The 14843-nt window shown below is 38.8% G+C and overlaps 1 protein-coding gene across 3 annotated transcripts in view; it reads left to right on the plus strand.

Moving 5' to 3' along the window:
* MYO3A (myosin IIIA) overlaps window positions 1-14843 on the plus strand; it is a 119799-nt gene that overhangs the window by 98598 nt on the left and 6358 nt on the right. For all 3 annotated transcript variants that reach the window (XM_064635820.1, XM_064635843.1, XM_064635828.1), the window contains 4 exons: window positions 421-544; window positions 1715-2633; window positions 4192-4330; window positions 13304-13413. In XM_064635820.1, the coding sequence (XP_064491890.1) occupies window positions 421-544; window positions 1715-2633; window positions 4192-4330; window positions 13304-13413 (1292 nt within the window). The remainder of the gene's footprint in view (window positions 1-420; window positions 545-1714; window positions 2634-4191; window positions 4331-13303; window positions 13414-14843) is intronic.

Genomic DNA, 14843 nt, shown 5'->3' on the forward strand with positions numbered 1-14843 from the left:
GCCTCTGCCAGTTGACAGCCTGGTAATCTCTATAGGCTGATAATCAGGCATTTCCTAGGGAAATAAAAGACAGAGTCAGATCAATTGCCTGAATCAGGCAAAGCAGGTACAAGAAGCTCAGAGTACTGTGTTCTATTCTATAGCACTATGCTTCTGCTTCATTCTGCATCTTCCTGTATTTTCTCTAGCACCATAAAGTATGAGGAAAGAGCTTGTTTTTATCCTTGTGTAGAATGGGTACAGCTTTCTAAAATCTCAGAAAAGTTTTGTGGGACATAATAATTTCAGATGAAACATAATCATAATGGGCACTCTGGTCTGTATTTCCTTATTGGCTTTTGTTTAATGCTGTTATCATTTGACTGTCTGAAATGTGTGTGACACCCATTGCTTGTTGTTTTGCATTACAATTTGTATCAGTTGCCAGAGGATACTTACTCAGGAAGAAGAGAAAAGAACTAACCGAGACAAGAAACAAATCAGCAATAATAATTCAGTCTCACTACAGAGGATATAAGGAGAGGAAGATCTTCAAAAGCAGAAGGTAATGTTATTTTCTCTTATGTCACTCAAATGTGTCCCTTTCCAGTAATTACACTGCTGAATAACAACATTGTAAGCTGAGAGTGAAACAAACTAGGGTTATTCTAGATATGTAGGCAGAGGTAATGTACATTTATGTGGAGGTTTTTAATGTCAGTAACCATTTTTATCATCTTTTTAAGCCCAGGGAATAAAGGCATATTTAGGGAAAAGGTCAACAATATTGTGCTTACCTGTAATATTAATGGAATCCGTCGATGAGTCTCTTTTTGGAAGTAGCTCATCATAAAAATTTTCAGACAAGAGTGAGATGGATGTCTGCAAGGAACTGTTCCTCATCTTAAGCAACTGTTTGAGATCAGCATAGGTGATGACAGAGGTGAACCCCGTTGTCTTGCTCAGATCAAACAGCTGCAAATTAGGTGAAGTGAATCACATTCTAAATATCTCTGCAATGTCTGAATCTCTGAAATGGAGCTAGTAGCACTTTGCTTATCTCCATGGTTTTTTCAGTGATAGGATTTAAATAGGTCGAAACTAGTCCATAGAAGTGAAAAACAGATGTAAAGGACCTCAGAGTCTTCAGCAGGCAGGAACAGGGTGACAGATTTCATCTGGCACTGAAGTTTTACTGATAGTAACAAAGACAGTTTAAGGAATATGTCTTTAAAAATGACCTGGACCTATGCCCAGGATTGCTCTTCTTGCATTCCTAGTGTGACTTGAGACAGTCAAGAATGAATACTTTTAGGATTGTGTGTATTTATATATTCTTGAGATGCTAAAAAGTTTATACCTTATGTTTTTCTTAACATTTAAATTAATTCTTTACTGCTTTATCAGCCCTCACACAGCCTAGATTGTCTCCCTAGCAATTTTCTCTGAAATTTAACAGGGATGTCCCTTTTCACTTTAAGAGATAATAATGATAATAATGATGATGATGATAACAAGAATAATAATAATAAAAATATAATGTCCCTTTTCACTTTAACAGATAATAATAACAACAACAATCTTTAATTCCAGCTATATGCACTAAATCTTTCCCATGTTGCAATGTATCAAATTGCCATTTAGTACACAAAGACCACCAAAGGTAGTTGTAAAGTTATCGCTATTCTTCATCTCCTTCAGCTATAATTTTTACCCAAAACTCTGTTCCATTCAGGGAATCACTTAGAAAGCAACAAACTGAAAATGCAGCATCCATTAGCAAGAAGGAAAATGATGAAGAACTTCAAGATAATGAGGAAATTCCAAAAGGGGTGAAGAGTGCCCTTCCTAAAACAGAAGAAGAAGCAGCTATCATAGCAGAGGATGAATTATCTGCTGTGGAATTCCTTGAAGCACAACTGCAGCCAGCTCAAAATGATGCATTGGAAGAAGCGGCAACCGAGGAGACTCAAGATAAAACTGATGCAGTCACTGACAGCCGGTGCTCCAAGTACAGTGACACAAGGAATATACAGGAGCAGCAGAAAACATCTACTGAAGAAGAGGCAGCTTCTGTGAAGCAGAACCCTGCAGAAGAACATAGTAGTGAGGGTGAAGAACAGGACTCTTTGGAAGAGTTACCCATCAAATCTTCTTTCAAAATCACAGCCAAACCTAGTCCCCAGCAAGATCAAGATAATCAAGACACATTCAGTGCAGATCAGAAAAATCAAGAATCTGCTGTGGTCCAGCCCAGGACCAACAGGGATGTGGAAGGAAACAACCTGAAGCATGAAGCAGTGATGCCTACAGGATGTAAAGGAATTATAAGAAAAGAGTCACTAAGAAGAGGCTCAGGAAAGCAAGCTGAGGCAGAAAAACAACGTTCAGAAGACAAAGAGAAGGCGGCAGTGGTTATTCAGAGCAGTTACCGGGGTTACAGAAGGAGGGGACAACTCAGAAAAGAAGGGAAACTACCCTGCAAAAGTCAAGAGAAAACTACAAAGAATCCAACAGAAGCAGTATGCATTCAAAATAACAACCCCCAAAAAATAAAACATAGGGAAAGCACCAGTAGAGAGGCTGAAGACTCTAAGACACTGAAGGGAGACTCAGAGAAAGAGGCTTGTGATTTGGCAGCCTTTTCACGACAGGTAAGAAGCTTGTAAGCAAGGTATGTTGAGCAAAATACTCTGGTGATGACAGAACGGCAAAGGTATTTTACTGACTTCAGTGGCACCTAGGTTTTACTCTATAAGACAGAGATTTTGTCATTTGTGTTCTATAAGAATGCATATTTTGGTCTGCAAGAGAAAACAGCCTTGTCAGGAAGGAGGAAAAGACAAAGAGCACTGGCAAAAATAATGTTTTTAAGTTAAATGTTTTTAAGTTAAAGTTAACTTAATGTTTTAAGTTAAAGTTTTTAAGTTAAAGCTTTGCCTTTGTTGAAATGTTTGTTTACCCATCTCAGTCCTTAATTCAGTAAACTTGTGAAATGTCTATGCAAATGAAACTAAAAGTTACTGTGTCAATGTCAGGAACTCACACATGCAGAGAAGTGTGCCTATAGCTGTAGAAGCAATCTTGCATCAGCAAGGCACAGTCTGCTCACAGGTGTGAACCAATAAGAAGTAGCTGCAGGACTGGTGTGGAGTTTCCCATGCGTCTTTTTTTTGTCATCCTTTTCTTTGGCAGAAGACCCTCAATGGGTCTTCTCACTTTATTAGAACATGTTATCCACAGCTGGCAACTGCAAGCACCTGTAAAGGGCTCACTCTAACTGTTTCTGGAATAGCACTCTTTATTAGTACAAATAGTAACAGGTTAATAAGGTTTGAAGATTGCCAGGGATAGTATCTGGCTGCAAAAACGTATTTAAAGCAAAATACTATACTATAAAGCAAGCTCTAATCCTAATAACAATATTCAGCAAGCATTGAGTATAGTTCTTACCCCGTAGGCATCCCTATAGGGGGAGAAGGCAGGGGCAGCCTGTTGACTGATCCCAGCAGTTTCAGTGGAGTCTTCCCCTTTTCTTCCTATTCTCAACTGACTTTTATACTATTTCTTTATGTTTAGGTGGAGCTTGAGTGATTTTAGTCATAAATACCTTTGTTTCTGATTGGTGTTAAATTCTCTTGCTTCACTTTGAAAGATGCAGTCAAAAGAATACAGGGTGCATGCTCAGTGGGGGGTGTTCACACAGAGGTGGGTAATTTTGGGATGGAGGTGTGATTTAATGTTACTACTAGGTTTTAATGAACCAAGTTCATCTGAGGAGAGGGATTTTGACATAGTTGTTGGCTCGGCAGGAGGACATCTTCATCTATCTCCCTTGGTTGGCAGGTGCTATGCAGTCTTGGAAACTACAAAGTACCACCATGTCCCCCTCCCTGCAGGGATTTCTATGGAGGGAGGCTGCGGTGTGTCCAGTCCGCTCCACCCTCTGTTCCATCCCCCATAGCAGGTCCTTATGGTATGGGGAGTCCTTGTGGAGCATGTTGACTGCATTCCATCCAGCAAGTATCAGCTGCATTTTACCCTGTAGTTCTTAATCTCCTCTAACTGTACCCTCAGCCATCTTCCTACACTGCAGCAGGTGGAGCAATACCTTTTAAATTAATTCTCTAGTCTACTATTTTACCTTTGATTACCTAGGAACATTTATACTTACTTTTACAATAATGTAAAAACCTGTGGTGTATTTTTCAGATATCAAAATTATCCGAAGACTACTTAGCATTGCAGCAAAAACTGAATGAAATGATATTGTCCCATCAGCTGAGACCTGTGATGCTGTCCAAAGATAAGCAAGCTAATGGCCGTCTGTCTTCTCATGTTTGTCAGCCAGGTAATGTTTAACCTTTCTGTTAGCAGAATTTTCATTTGTGAAGAGGACTGTGAAGAAGTAACTCCTAGTCATGTTTTTAAAGGCCAGGGAACTAGCAATGAGTTAATTCCAGCTTTTCATATAACTCAGGCAGTATATTTTTGTATTAAGCCCTATATCAGTACACATCTGGAACCCAGTTTCCAGAGAAATATCCAAGTCTGGTTGGAATTTATGTATTTACAACTTTTCTTGGCATTTTGTTTCAGTGCTGCTTAAGGTTGGTGAATGAATCCTTGTGAGACCTAGACATAGAATCTCTAGGAATACTTTCATTTGGTAAAAATTCCGTATTGGCTCTTTTTAACTCATGTTGCTCAACTGTATTTGCTATTGGTAGGATATGGGACTATGCTTAAAAACAAAACAGTTTTTTAGGTAATTTGTCAAACAATTAACTGAAGTTTGTTACATATACGCTGAATAAATGTTTAGCTATCCACAAATGCAACTGAGGTTATTCAAAACTTGTAACTCCTACCCATGTTGGTGGGTATGTTCTTAAAACTGCAAGTAAAGTTTTATTAATATTCAGCATTCATTTAACTCACACACTTAAGAGACCATGACCTTTGGAAATACACTTGAAAGTTATTTATATTCCAGTTAACACAGGCAGTGAAGATTGCCAAAATGCGAGCACACTTGGAGCAGCTTAGGTGGCACTGGGGAGGAGTACTGGGAGAATAAAGGTGGAAGACATTGGACTCTGAGCATGCAGATCATTAAAACCTGTACTCCACTGAAGCTGCTCAAGACTCTTCAGTTGGAATAGACACTACAGGGAATTTCCTCAGCCCATGTCTTGGACCACAGATGTGGAGGAAGATGAAGGCAGATGTGGCAGATAACTGGGTGGGTCTCCATTTCTGCAGTAGGGCTTGTGCTAGCCCACTGCACTGCCTCTGGGGAAGATCTCTGCTCACCTCTGCATAGCTGGAACAAGTAAGATCCAGGACTGTGTCTTACTGCCCAGACCTAATTGTGCTATTTTCATTATACCATTGTGGATTCAGTTGTCATCTGTGATGAAACTTCTCTCTGTTCCCATGAATACATTGAAAAGATCCTAAAAGTACTTCAATCCCACTTTGGAGTCCTCTCTGCTAAAATAGGGGCTTGATGTTTACAAATGTTAAACCTCTCAGTGTAAACCAGCTGCTGGTAGATAATCTATGTAGTTCAGCCAGTTTCCAAGACCAAAGTCTGCAAAAGAAAAGAAAGGGAAAATGGAAAACTAAGTGCCATGAGCTTTCATTAAGGACAGAGCAATGTTTGTGATTGTCATTAATGGGTTTGTACTGAGTTCTCTATTAAATATTGCTGACTTTTGACAAGATACACCTGAGGAATTAAAAATGCATGCTTGGGAAAAGAACTCTTGGTTCTAACACATTTTCCTGCAGAAGTTAGAGAAAAGAGCTAGATAGAAGGAAAAGGAATACACAAATCCCTGTTTTATCAGTTAAAGATCTCATCACTTGCACAAGTGAACCAGGTGAAAATGTAACAGTATGTTTATGCCATGTGCAAAATGCAGCAAAGTCTATGCTTCACACTGCTAATAATTTAAGTAGCTCTATAGGAGATAAAAGCACACCAGGGTTTGTCACCTGTGTCTCCAACCCTGTCTAAAGGGGTGACCAGTCACCCACTTCCCTTTATCTCTGAAAAAGGTGTGCTGCTGTAAACCTCTGTGGTGTCACAATGCAGATGTTTTCCAGCAGTAAAGTGTGGTAACCACTCCACTGAAAAACCCTTCTTGATGTGGAATGTGAACTTTCTTTTTCTACATTTGAATATAATTCATGTGACAGAAAAACTTTCCTTTCCAGCTATGACCAATGCACAAGATAATAAAGTAAGAGAATACACCGCAGTAATTCCCCAGCTTGCCTTCAAGCCAGTTGGAGCCCAAGCATCAGAGAGCTCTATCACAAAGCTGCCTTGTCTTAAATAGATGTTTATTATAACAAACATGATCTACCTAGATGTAGAGAATACTTAAGTAACCATATGCCTGTGTTCAGTTCATTTAGATTGTACTGTCTAAAATGCAGGACTTAACCAACATTCTGGATCATACTTCCCGAATGCAATATAGTAAAATAACCCCAAAAAACCCCAAATATTTGAGGTAATATACTGCAGGCAGTCATGGTAAAGTGAAGCAGATAGAAGTGGTGATTCACTGCCTATTAAGCAGGGAGGGACCTTCCTATTGTCTTGCCTGCATTATGTGTTACAGTAGGATTTACACACACACAGTTACAGAAGGATATACTTTTATTGGAGCTTTCCCTCTATGGCTACATTTGCTGTCCTACCTTTATGAAGGTAGGGATTGTTGAGCTTTAGGTGTTCTTTAAATCATGTGGTATTTACCTGTTTGTAATTACTTTGGTCATTTACATTTATATACACTGCTTCATCAGCTTCACTGGTTTTATATGTTGTTCTGCAGCCATAACATGTGAATGCAGCCATAACATGTGAATTGTATTTTATAGCTGTGTGCTAGATAGGAATGCTTGGCTGCCTTCATCTGTGGGTAGGTCGCTATAGCACAGTTTGAGAACTTAACACTTCCTCTGATAAAATATTTTATTACATTGCTACCCACAGAAGAGGAGGAACTGAGGGACAACTGAATGGTGTACTGGGACAAATGTTCAGATTTTTGACACTGTTTGGGTTGGGGGTTTTTTAATGAAAATGCAAAACTTGCAGTTCAAAGAGCATATGAGCAAAAGGTTAAATGAATCTTAAATCCACAAGGTTAAGTTGTTCTTAAGTGAATTTATTTGTATTTATAAAATGCATAAAGAAAGCTGCACAAGGTTCCTGGAATAAACAATATTCCCTGTGGCTAGAATCTCTGAGTAGGTTATATTTACTTGCTTAAATGCTTTAAGCTAAATGTAGTGGCTGCATCCCAGAACTGCACCTTTGGACTGCTAGTGAGCCTTGGGTTACTGTGGTGTCAGAATGGAGGCACAAATAGCTGCTGTTGAGTTTTTTGAGGTCAAAGCCTGAAGTGAGGGGAATTAAACCATTATGGGAGCAAATTTGTTTTCTTTTTTCTCCAGATGAGTAATAGTGCCCATCTTTCTAATTATTAAATGACAATTCAAAGATAAAATCTTGGGAAGAGAATTTTCTGTACTTAGAATGAAATTTACATGGTATAAGGAACTCCAGTGCAGCTGAGGACCATTCCAGCTAGACAACGCAGCAAGACAGGCAGGGTTTTCATCCGGGATTCCTCCTGCTGTAGGCTGTCAAAGCAATATTTATGGGAGTTTAATGGGCAGACTTTGCAAGGAAGAGGGAGTCTGTATAAAACTGTGTGAGCAAAGCAGTATTCACTGGCCAGACTTTCTTCTTTGCAAGTGAGTGATGAGGCAGGAGCACTGAGTATGGAAGGAGCACTGGGACTGGAGAAAAACAGGGTAATCAAGCACTTCTACCATTTGGTTGTTCTCAGCTACTGGAGTGGCCCTTTGGGCACCATACAGCCAGGACATAAAAGATATATGTTGGGAGTTGGTCTGATCCATGGCAGAGCATAAGATTTAGGAGGTCATGGAAGTGGAGTACAGCCATTTTCCTTAAATATCCTCTCTTAAAAAGTAGTAATCTCAAGTCACCAGGCTCTCAGAAATGAGAGCAAAGTCCAGAGAAGGGCAATGAAGCTGATGAAGGGTCTAGAGGGTAAGTCCTGTGAGGAGCAACTGAGGGAGCTGGGGTTGTTTAATCTGGAAGAAAAGGAGGCTCAGGTGTGACCTTATCACTCTCTACAACCATCTGAAAGGAGGTGTACCAGGTGGGAGCTAGTCTCTTCTCCCAGGTAACCAGCAACAGGATGGTTAAGCTGTGCCAGGGGAGGTTTGGGTTTGGCATCAGGAGGAATTTCTTCATGGAAAGGGTTGTTAATCATAGGAATGGACTGCCCAGGCAGTGGCAGAGTCACCATCCTTGGAGGTGTTCAAGAAATGACCAGACATGGTGCTTAGTGCCATGTTCTAGTTGACAAGGTGATCAGTCAAAAGCTGGACTAGATGATCTTGGAGGTCTTTTCCAATGTATATGATTCTGTGATTCTGTATTAGTGTCAGCCAGAGACTGAAACTTCCCTCAGTGGAGCTGCAGGACTTAGGTATGAGAGATCAAACACTTTCAACTTCTATATGCAATCAGAAAGTTCTCAGTTTCTTGCAATTTCTCCTTCTAGGTTGTGACAGAATAATCCCTCTGTTTTTTCCAGATCGCTGTGAATTTGCAGCCATCAACCATAATTTCCAAATCTGGCTCTGTTAAACATTCCATGAATAAACAATACTTAAAAATTACTAACCAGAATGCTAAACAGCAGTGCATATTCCAACCTTGAGTAATTACATCCTCATACTGTGTACAATTAGAACAGTAAAAAGGTATGCACATAGATGTTGTAAACAGTAATACCTGTTAGCTTCTCATTATCAAGTCCTGGAATTCCAGTTACTATATTTGCATTTTTTCTGATTACTTCCAAGTCCCTCTACAAATCCTATACAATTATTGGTTTTACTCTTGTTTTATTTCCTGCTTTATTCTGAGGTTGGCTTTATAGTTCTGTCCCCGTAAGTTGTGGAATGGCTCTAAATCAAACATGTAATATTTCACTTAAATGACCTGAAGATGGGTTTATCTGTTTCTCCAGATGGCCTAATAAATAGAGACCTTTCATCACATAGATGCTTATCACAGCTGTAACCATGCTATTTCTCCAGTCTTCAGTATAAAATCTGTTGTAAGTCATAGTTAATTTACATTAACATCCATGGATGTTGATTCCTCAAGATTGCTGTCTTCCAAGTTTATTATTGTATGTACAAATGTGCAGACACAGTTCAACCTAAAGGGCTGTTGATACTGATTCATCTTTATTCAAACATTTCTTGCTCATCCTTGAACATTTCAAACACATGCAGCTCTCCACAGTTCCTGTAGTTTGCAGTGCTGTTCAGGATACACATGCATATGGTATGCATTTCAGCATATTTGGAGTTTTCAGTGAGGGCTGAAAGTATTAATATTTGTAGAATTGACTGTGTGTGTAACTTAGATAGGAACCTTTGAGGTAGTGCTAAATGAGCTAGCTGAGATACTGATAGGAATAAGGAATTTTTCTTAGATTTGCTAAAGCTTCTTTAATGTTATCTGGCAGCCACATTGTTCACGTGCCTTTGCTGACCCTTAACTCTGTATTTCGTTCATTCTCAAGGAGAATGACTTTAACTTTTATTAAATTTTCCATCATCACTGGATTAAATGTATGCTTTGACAGTCTGCTTCAGGTTTGGGCAGGAGAGAGATTTAACTTCCTGGGGATGTGTTAGGGCATGGCTGACATTGGCTGTCAAAAGCAAAGCATCCAGGTCAGGAGAGCAAAACCTCTTTTTTTTTTTTTTTTTTTTTGACTAATCAAGTACTGACTGGATGCACTTGGGCAGTTTGAGGAGGAAAATCCCCCCCCTTTCAATCTGTCATTCAGCCTGTCTTCCTCCTGTAAAACCTTTAAAAAGGAATGTCTGTGTTGCATCAGCTGTTGTTGTTTCCAGTTTCTCCTATGCACTGCTTCTAGACCACACGTTGCAACACTGACAGCACCTGTTCAGGTACTAAAACAGCAAGGTGTGGGCTGGCTGCAGGGACAGGAGTCTCAGTACAGTCCTTCAGTCCAGGTCCTTAGCTCTGCTAATGAGTAACTGGGATATAAGGTTAAGCAAGTCTCCGTATGCATCTGATTTACCCTGCTGGTAGATAGGGATGATAGTGCCAACCTGACACTTCCAAAGTGCTTCAATAGCTACTGTGTGAATGGTTTTTGTATCAGTGTTGCAAAGTACCTATTTAAATGATTGTTAGAGGAAAGCATCAGTTTTTCTTTTACATATAGAGCACACAGCCAGATTTCACTAGAGATATTTGAAGTCTTAAGGAAAATAGGCTACAAGATATTTTACTATGGAGAGACTGGACTTCAATAAAAATATTTTCTTTGTAATGGTCTCTAGAAACAACATAATTGTCCTGTTCATAAATTAATTATTTCACCCCTCCTTTCTGCTTCATTGCCTACTACAGAAAGGTATAGGCCATCTGGAAAACAAGAACATCAAAGTCACCATTTATAAAGCTTGGGTATTTAATTTGCCTTCCACCTTCAATTCTACTATGTAAATGATTTCTGACATCCTCAGCAACTAATAAAAAAGCAAAATTTACTTTGTATTATCCAATACAAGGAACTACACATCTGCTGAATTTCAGTAGCAATGATCACGCAAATCTAAGTGCAGAAGGAAATCACAGCTTTGCTTGCTGGTGAAACAAAGAAAGCTTAACCTTACTGTGTAATTTGGAGGCAAAATTCAGAATTGCATTTTCAGCTCTATATTTAATTTTAGAAAGGAACAATGGAGGTCCAAACTTAGAAGGCTTCCTGGCCCAACATGGTGTTTCTGTCCCCTCAACTATTTTGCATAGCTCATACATATGTACAACACAAGAGCCGAGATGAAAACCCTTTTTTAACATTGTCAAAATAGTATTTTTTGAATGTAAAAACTAGTCTTCTTTGGGGAGCACATACACAAAAAGTATACAAGTAATTTCATTTGGAATAATTGTAATCTAGAATACAATAATGCTTTATCTGTTTGACAGTGATGAATTAAATAACATAACAGCATACACAGTGATGAATTCTTAGGGGACAGTAAAAAATCTTAAGGTATTATGAGAGCCTTTTCATTGCAATTTTCCTAAAGCCCCTAATTTGGCTTCATTTCTTTTTTTAGATTTTCATGCAGTCATCATCTTTGACACAATTTTTGAAAATGTCCTACAGACAGGGTGTTAGGTGTTTCTATTCAACTGCGCTGAATTTTAAAGGATTTCTTTTAAGGTAGCGTTTCCAGTTTAGACTCCTGTTGTGTTTAAAAATAAAATAGGGAAGATATGCCTCTACTCTTTCACAAATGGTAAGTCAGATAACTCAAGGTGGCCCATTTGAAATGCAGCAGGGTAACAACAGCCCACATTAAGAGCACAGTCAGGCCTGCTATACTTATTGAAATCAAGGAATGTCATTTATATTTATTACAACTTACTGGAATGAATTTACTGCATCTAAAATTCGTTGTTTAACTTGAGTTATCTGTAACCTGGCTTAGAAAAGCACCATTGTTCTCTTAAGTGCAAAATATTAAAAAAAAAACTTGTTTGTTTATTACACGAGAAGCGGTCTGCATTTCAGATAAGAAACTAAAACAATAAATGCAATTATCCAACTACGATTTAAATTAACATTATTCATTCTGGCTGCTCTGTATATCCATGACCTTTACAAGCCTTTATTTATCACAAATAACAAAAAACTTAAACAGCTAATTTTGCAGGAGTCAACACTGATGTATTACTGATCATTTCTCATTTTAAATGATTGTGCTATCTCCTTAATTAAAAAGATCTCTGCTGGACATGGGAGAGTTTTTATCATGTAAAAGGGTTCCTGATGGTCATTAGGGATCAAAATACATTTTTTCTCTAAGACTCAATCACATTTAGTTAGCACATCTGGGTTATAAAGTCATTTCACGTGAAAGAGGATAATATCACCAGAACACACTTGAGCAATTTATTGGGATCCAGATCCCCATTCTACCCTCACACTATATTCATTTATGAGTAAGATGTTTTTTTTCTCATGGATTGTCCTGAGTATTTCTGTGATGGGACAAGATAAAAAACCTCACTGGATAATGCAATATACCTTAGACACACAGTTCACTGTGCCTAAACCTTGTGCTGTGACTTCATTCATCACCCTGTATGTGTCCCTATGATCCATCTCTATCATTGTTCTGCTGCCATGCAACCACCTTCTCCTTCATCATGAAGGAATTGCTGTCACTCTCTGTCAACTTTTCCTATAGCTGAAGTGAATGGAAGGTGACCATGCTCACTGTGCTGTACATTTCTGGTCCCTTGGCCCACAGACCCAGTTCTGTGGTCTCCGAGAATAGGCACAAGGAACTCTGCACTCTATGTTGGCTCTGTGACAAACAGCCTATGAACCCTTAGTAGCCCTTTATCCTAGCACTGTCAAAACAGATTTTTAACAAGCAAACTCCCAAGACATTTTTATAGTTCCCTATGTGCCAGCCAATGTAATCCACAAGTCAGTGTCTAACTCTGAACTGGGAGACTGCCAGAGGACGCTAGTTCCATTTTGTGTTAAAATCTTGATTTTGTTTCCATTAGAGTGAAAGCATTTTTTGCATGTTTGCAGAAAGTTTTTGTAGAAATAGAAACCAGAATTTGAGTACACTAAACTAGACTACACTGGATGTGATGGACATGGTCATGCTCTATTGCCCAGTGGTACGTGATTTGTCTTGAAATTAAAAGACTCAGCAGGAGACCTTAAGGAAAATCAACACCATGATAATATAGAGGATCAACCTCTGAAACTGAGGCCTAATGCTAGTTCCCTCCTTAAAGATTGACTTGAATCTGAAAGAAACATCATCCCTACCACCTCTCCCCCTTACAAGACAGGGGTCTCCCAGTAGCCATTACCCTTCAGAGCCCTTTTCTGAATGTGGAGCATCAGCCCGTTCAGAAGGAGAGGTCTGTGCCAGGCAGACTGCTGGGCTGTTCCAGCCTGGCATGTGTTCGTGTGGGCAGTCAGGACCCAAATGGATAAACCCATTCTCTGCTCATGGAAATGCCCAAATCATTTGCTTTCTTCAGTTATTGCAAGCAGTAAAAGTGGCTATGTGGATTTTTTTTTTCTCTCTCTGTTGAAATTTTCTCCTGTTTTTTCAAAAACCTCCCAATTCTGTGAAGAAATAAGCATTTCTATCTTCTGATTTTTTACAGTTGTGGCCAAAGTAGAAGACTCTCGCCCAATGCAGAGACCCCCAAGAAGGCCACGGAAACCCAAGACATTAAATAACCCAGAAGACTCCACCTACTACACTCTAATACATGTGAGTTTAAGAAGGTTAAAACTGCCAGATATTTCCCGCCTAAACCATCTTTCTAATTGTCCAATTCCCTATATTCTTTTCTAATGCAGCATAAAAGCTGTGTCCTGCTGAGAAGAGGCAGATTTCAAACGAGGCTTGAAATTGAAGTTCAGAGTTACTCTGACTGAGGACCCTTGTCAGACCAATATCTACTTTTGTACCTAAACATACATACTTTCATTATATGCATAAGCAGCATTTGCATTTTCAATATCCAAATCCAGTGCCCTGTCTCCATAGTTTCTTTGTAAGTCACAGGAGAGAAACAGGAGAGTCACAGGTTCGTTTGGAGAGCTATTTTGAGCATCTAAATTAGTGCTTGATCTTGCAGAGAAAGCAAATACTAAAATAAGCTGTATTAGTATGCACACTGTAACTTCCTTTACAAATGTGTCAGATTGTGATTATGAAGGAATTGGCAAATACTAACAGCTCAGGAGACTAATGGATTTGAGTGTGTCTATATATAGCCTTTGGTCCAAGTTCAGATACCAAGTGCTGCATTCTACTCTTGACTTTAGTGCCCTTAAATATATCAAAAAAAGGCAAGAAAGTAAGCAGAAAGAGAGAAAATGTAAAAGCAACTCAGAAAGCATTTCCAACAAAAAAGCAATTAAACTGATTTGCTCCAGGTGCCTGTATCTTAGTGACCTATTTTAGCAGCCAGTGAGAACCCAGCTAATAAACTAACCGTAGCAATTGCTTCTCCTTTCAACAGAAGGTGTCACCAGGGCCTTCAGGGACAGTTGTGTCTGGCATACGAAAAAAGACAAATATGGTTATGTTTTATTCTGGAGGCTTTGAAATAACACAGCTTTCCAACAGTGATATTTTAAAAAGAAATTGCATTCTTAAAAATAAATTCGCATGTAAGAATAAAATTTGTTTTGTTAAAGCAAGATTGGTAAAATAAAGGAATGAAATGAAAGGCATGACAGAGAATTCTATACCAGGACATTTCTGAGGAAAACGGTAATTCTGAAGTAAATGCCTGTTTAGAAAGCCAAGACCATAGAACCAGGAACATAGTATTTTCTGAAAGCTAATTTGTTACATGGCCAGCTCATATCAGAAGACAGCCATCACATCAGTGCAAAGAAAAACTGCAGTAATGCCAGGAAATTTTTTATCATTTTTTTAGCAGCAGTTTTTCAATATATTAATCAATATTCCCTTCAATTAGTTGTATTTTCAAGAGGATGTGAAAAAGAGAAACCTGTCTTTCTGGCATTAAGTTCACTGGTCAGGGAAAGGTTCAACATAAATATCTATACTCTGAAGATTAGAAAGGAGACCTACCAGTTCTTAAAATTCTTACATCTTAGGTAAGTCATTGAGCTCTAGATGGTGGTCAGCTTTAGAGGGTAGTCAGTTTTCCCAGCTATCATGGA

Source organism: Pseudopipra pipra, chromosome 1 (genome assembly GCF_036250125.1).
Source record: "Pseudopipra pipra isolate bDixPip1 chromosome 1, bDixPip1.hap1, whole genome shotgun sequence".
Lineage (NCBI taxonomy): Eukaryota > Metazoa > Chordata > Aves > Passeriformes > Pipridae > Pseudopipra > Pseudopipra pipra.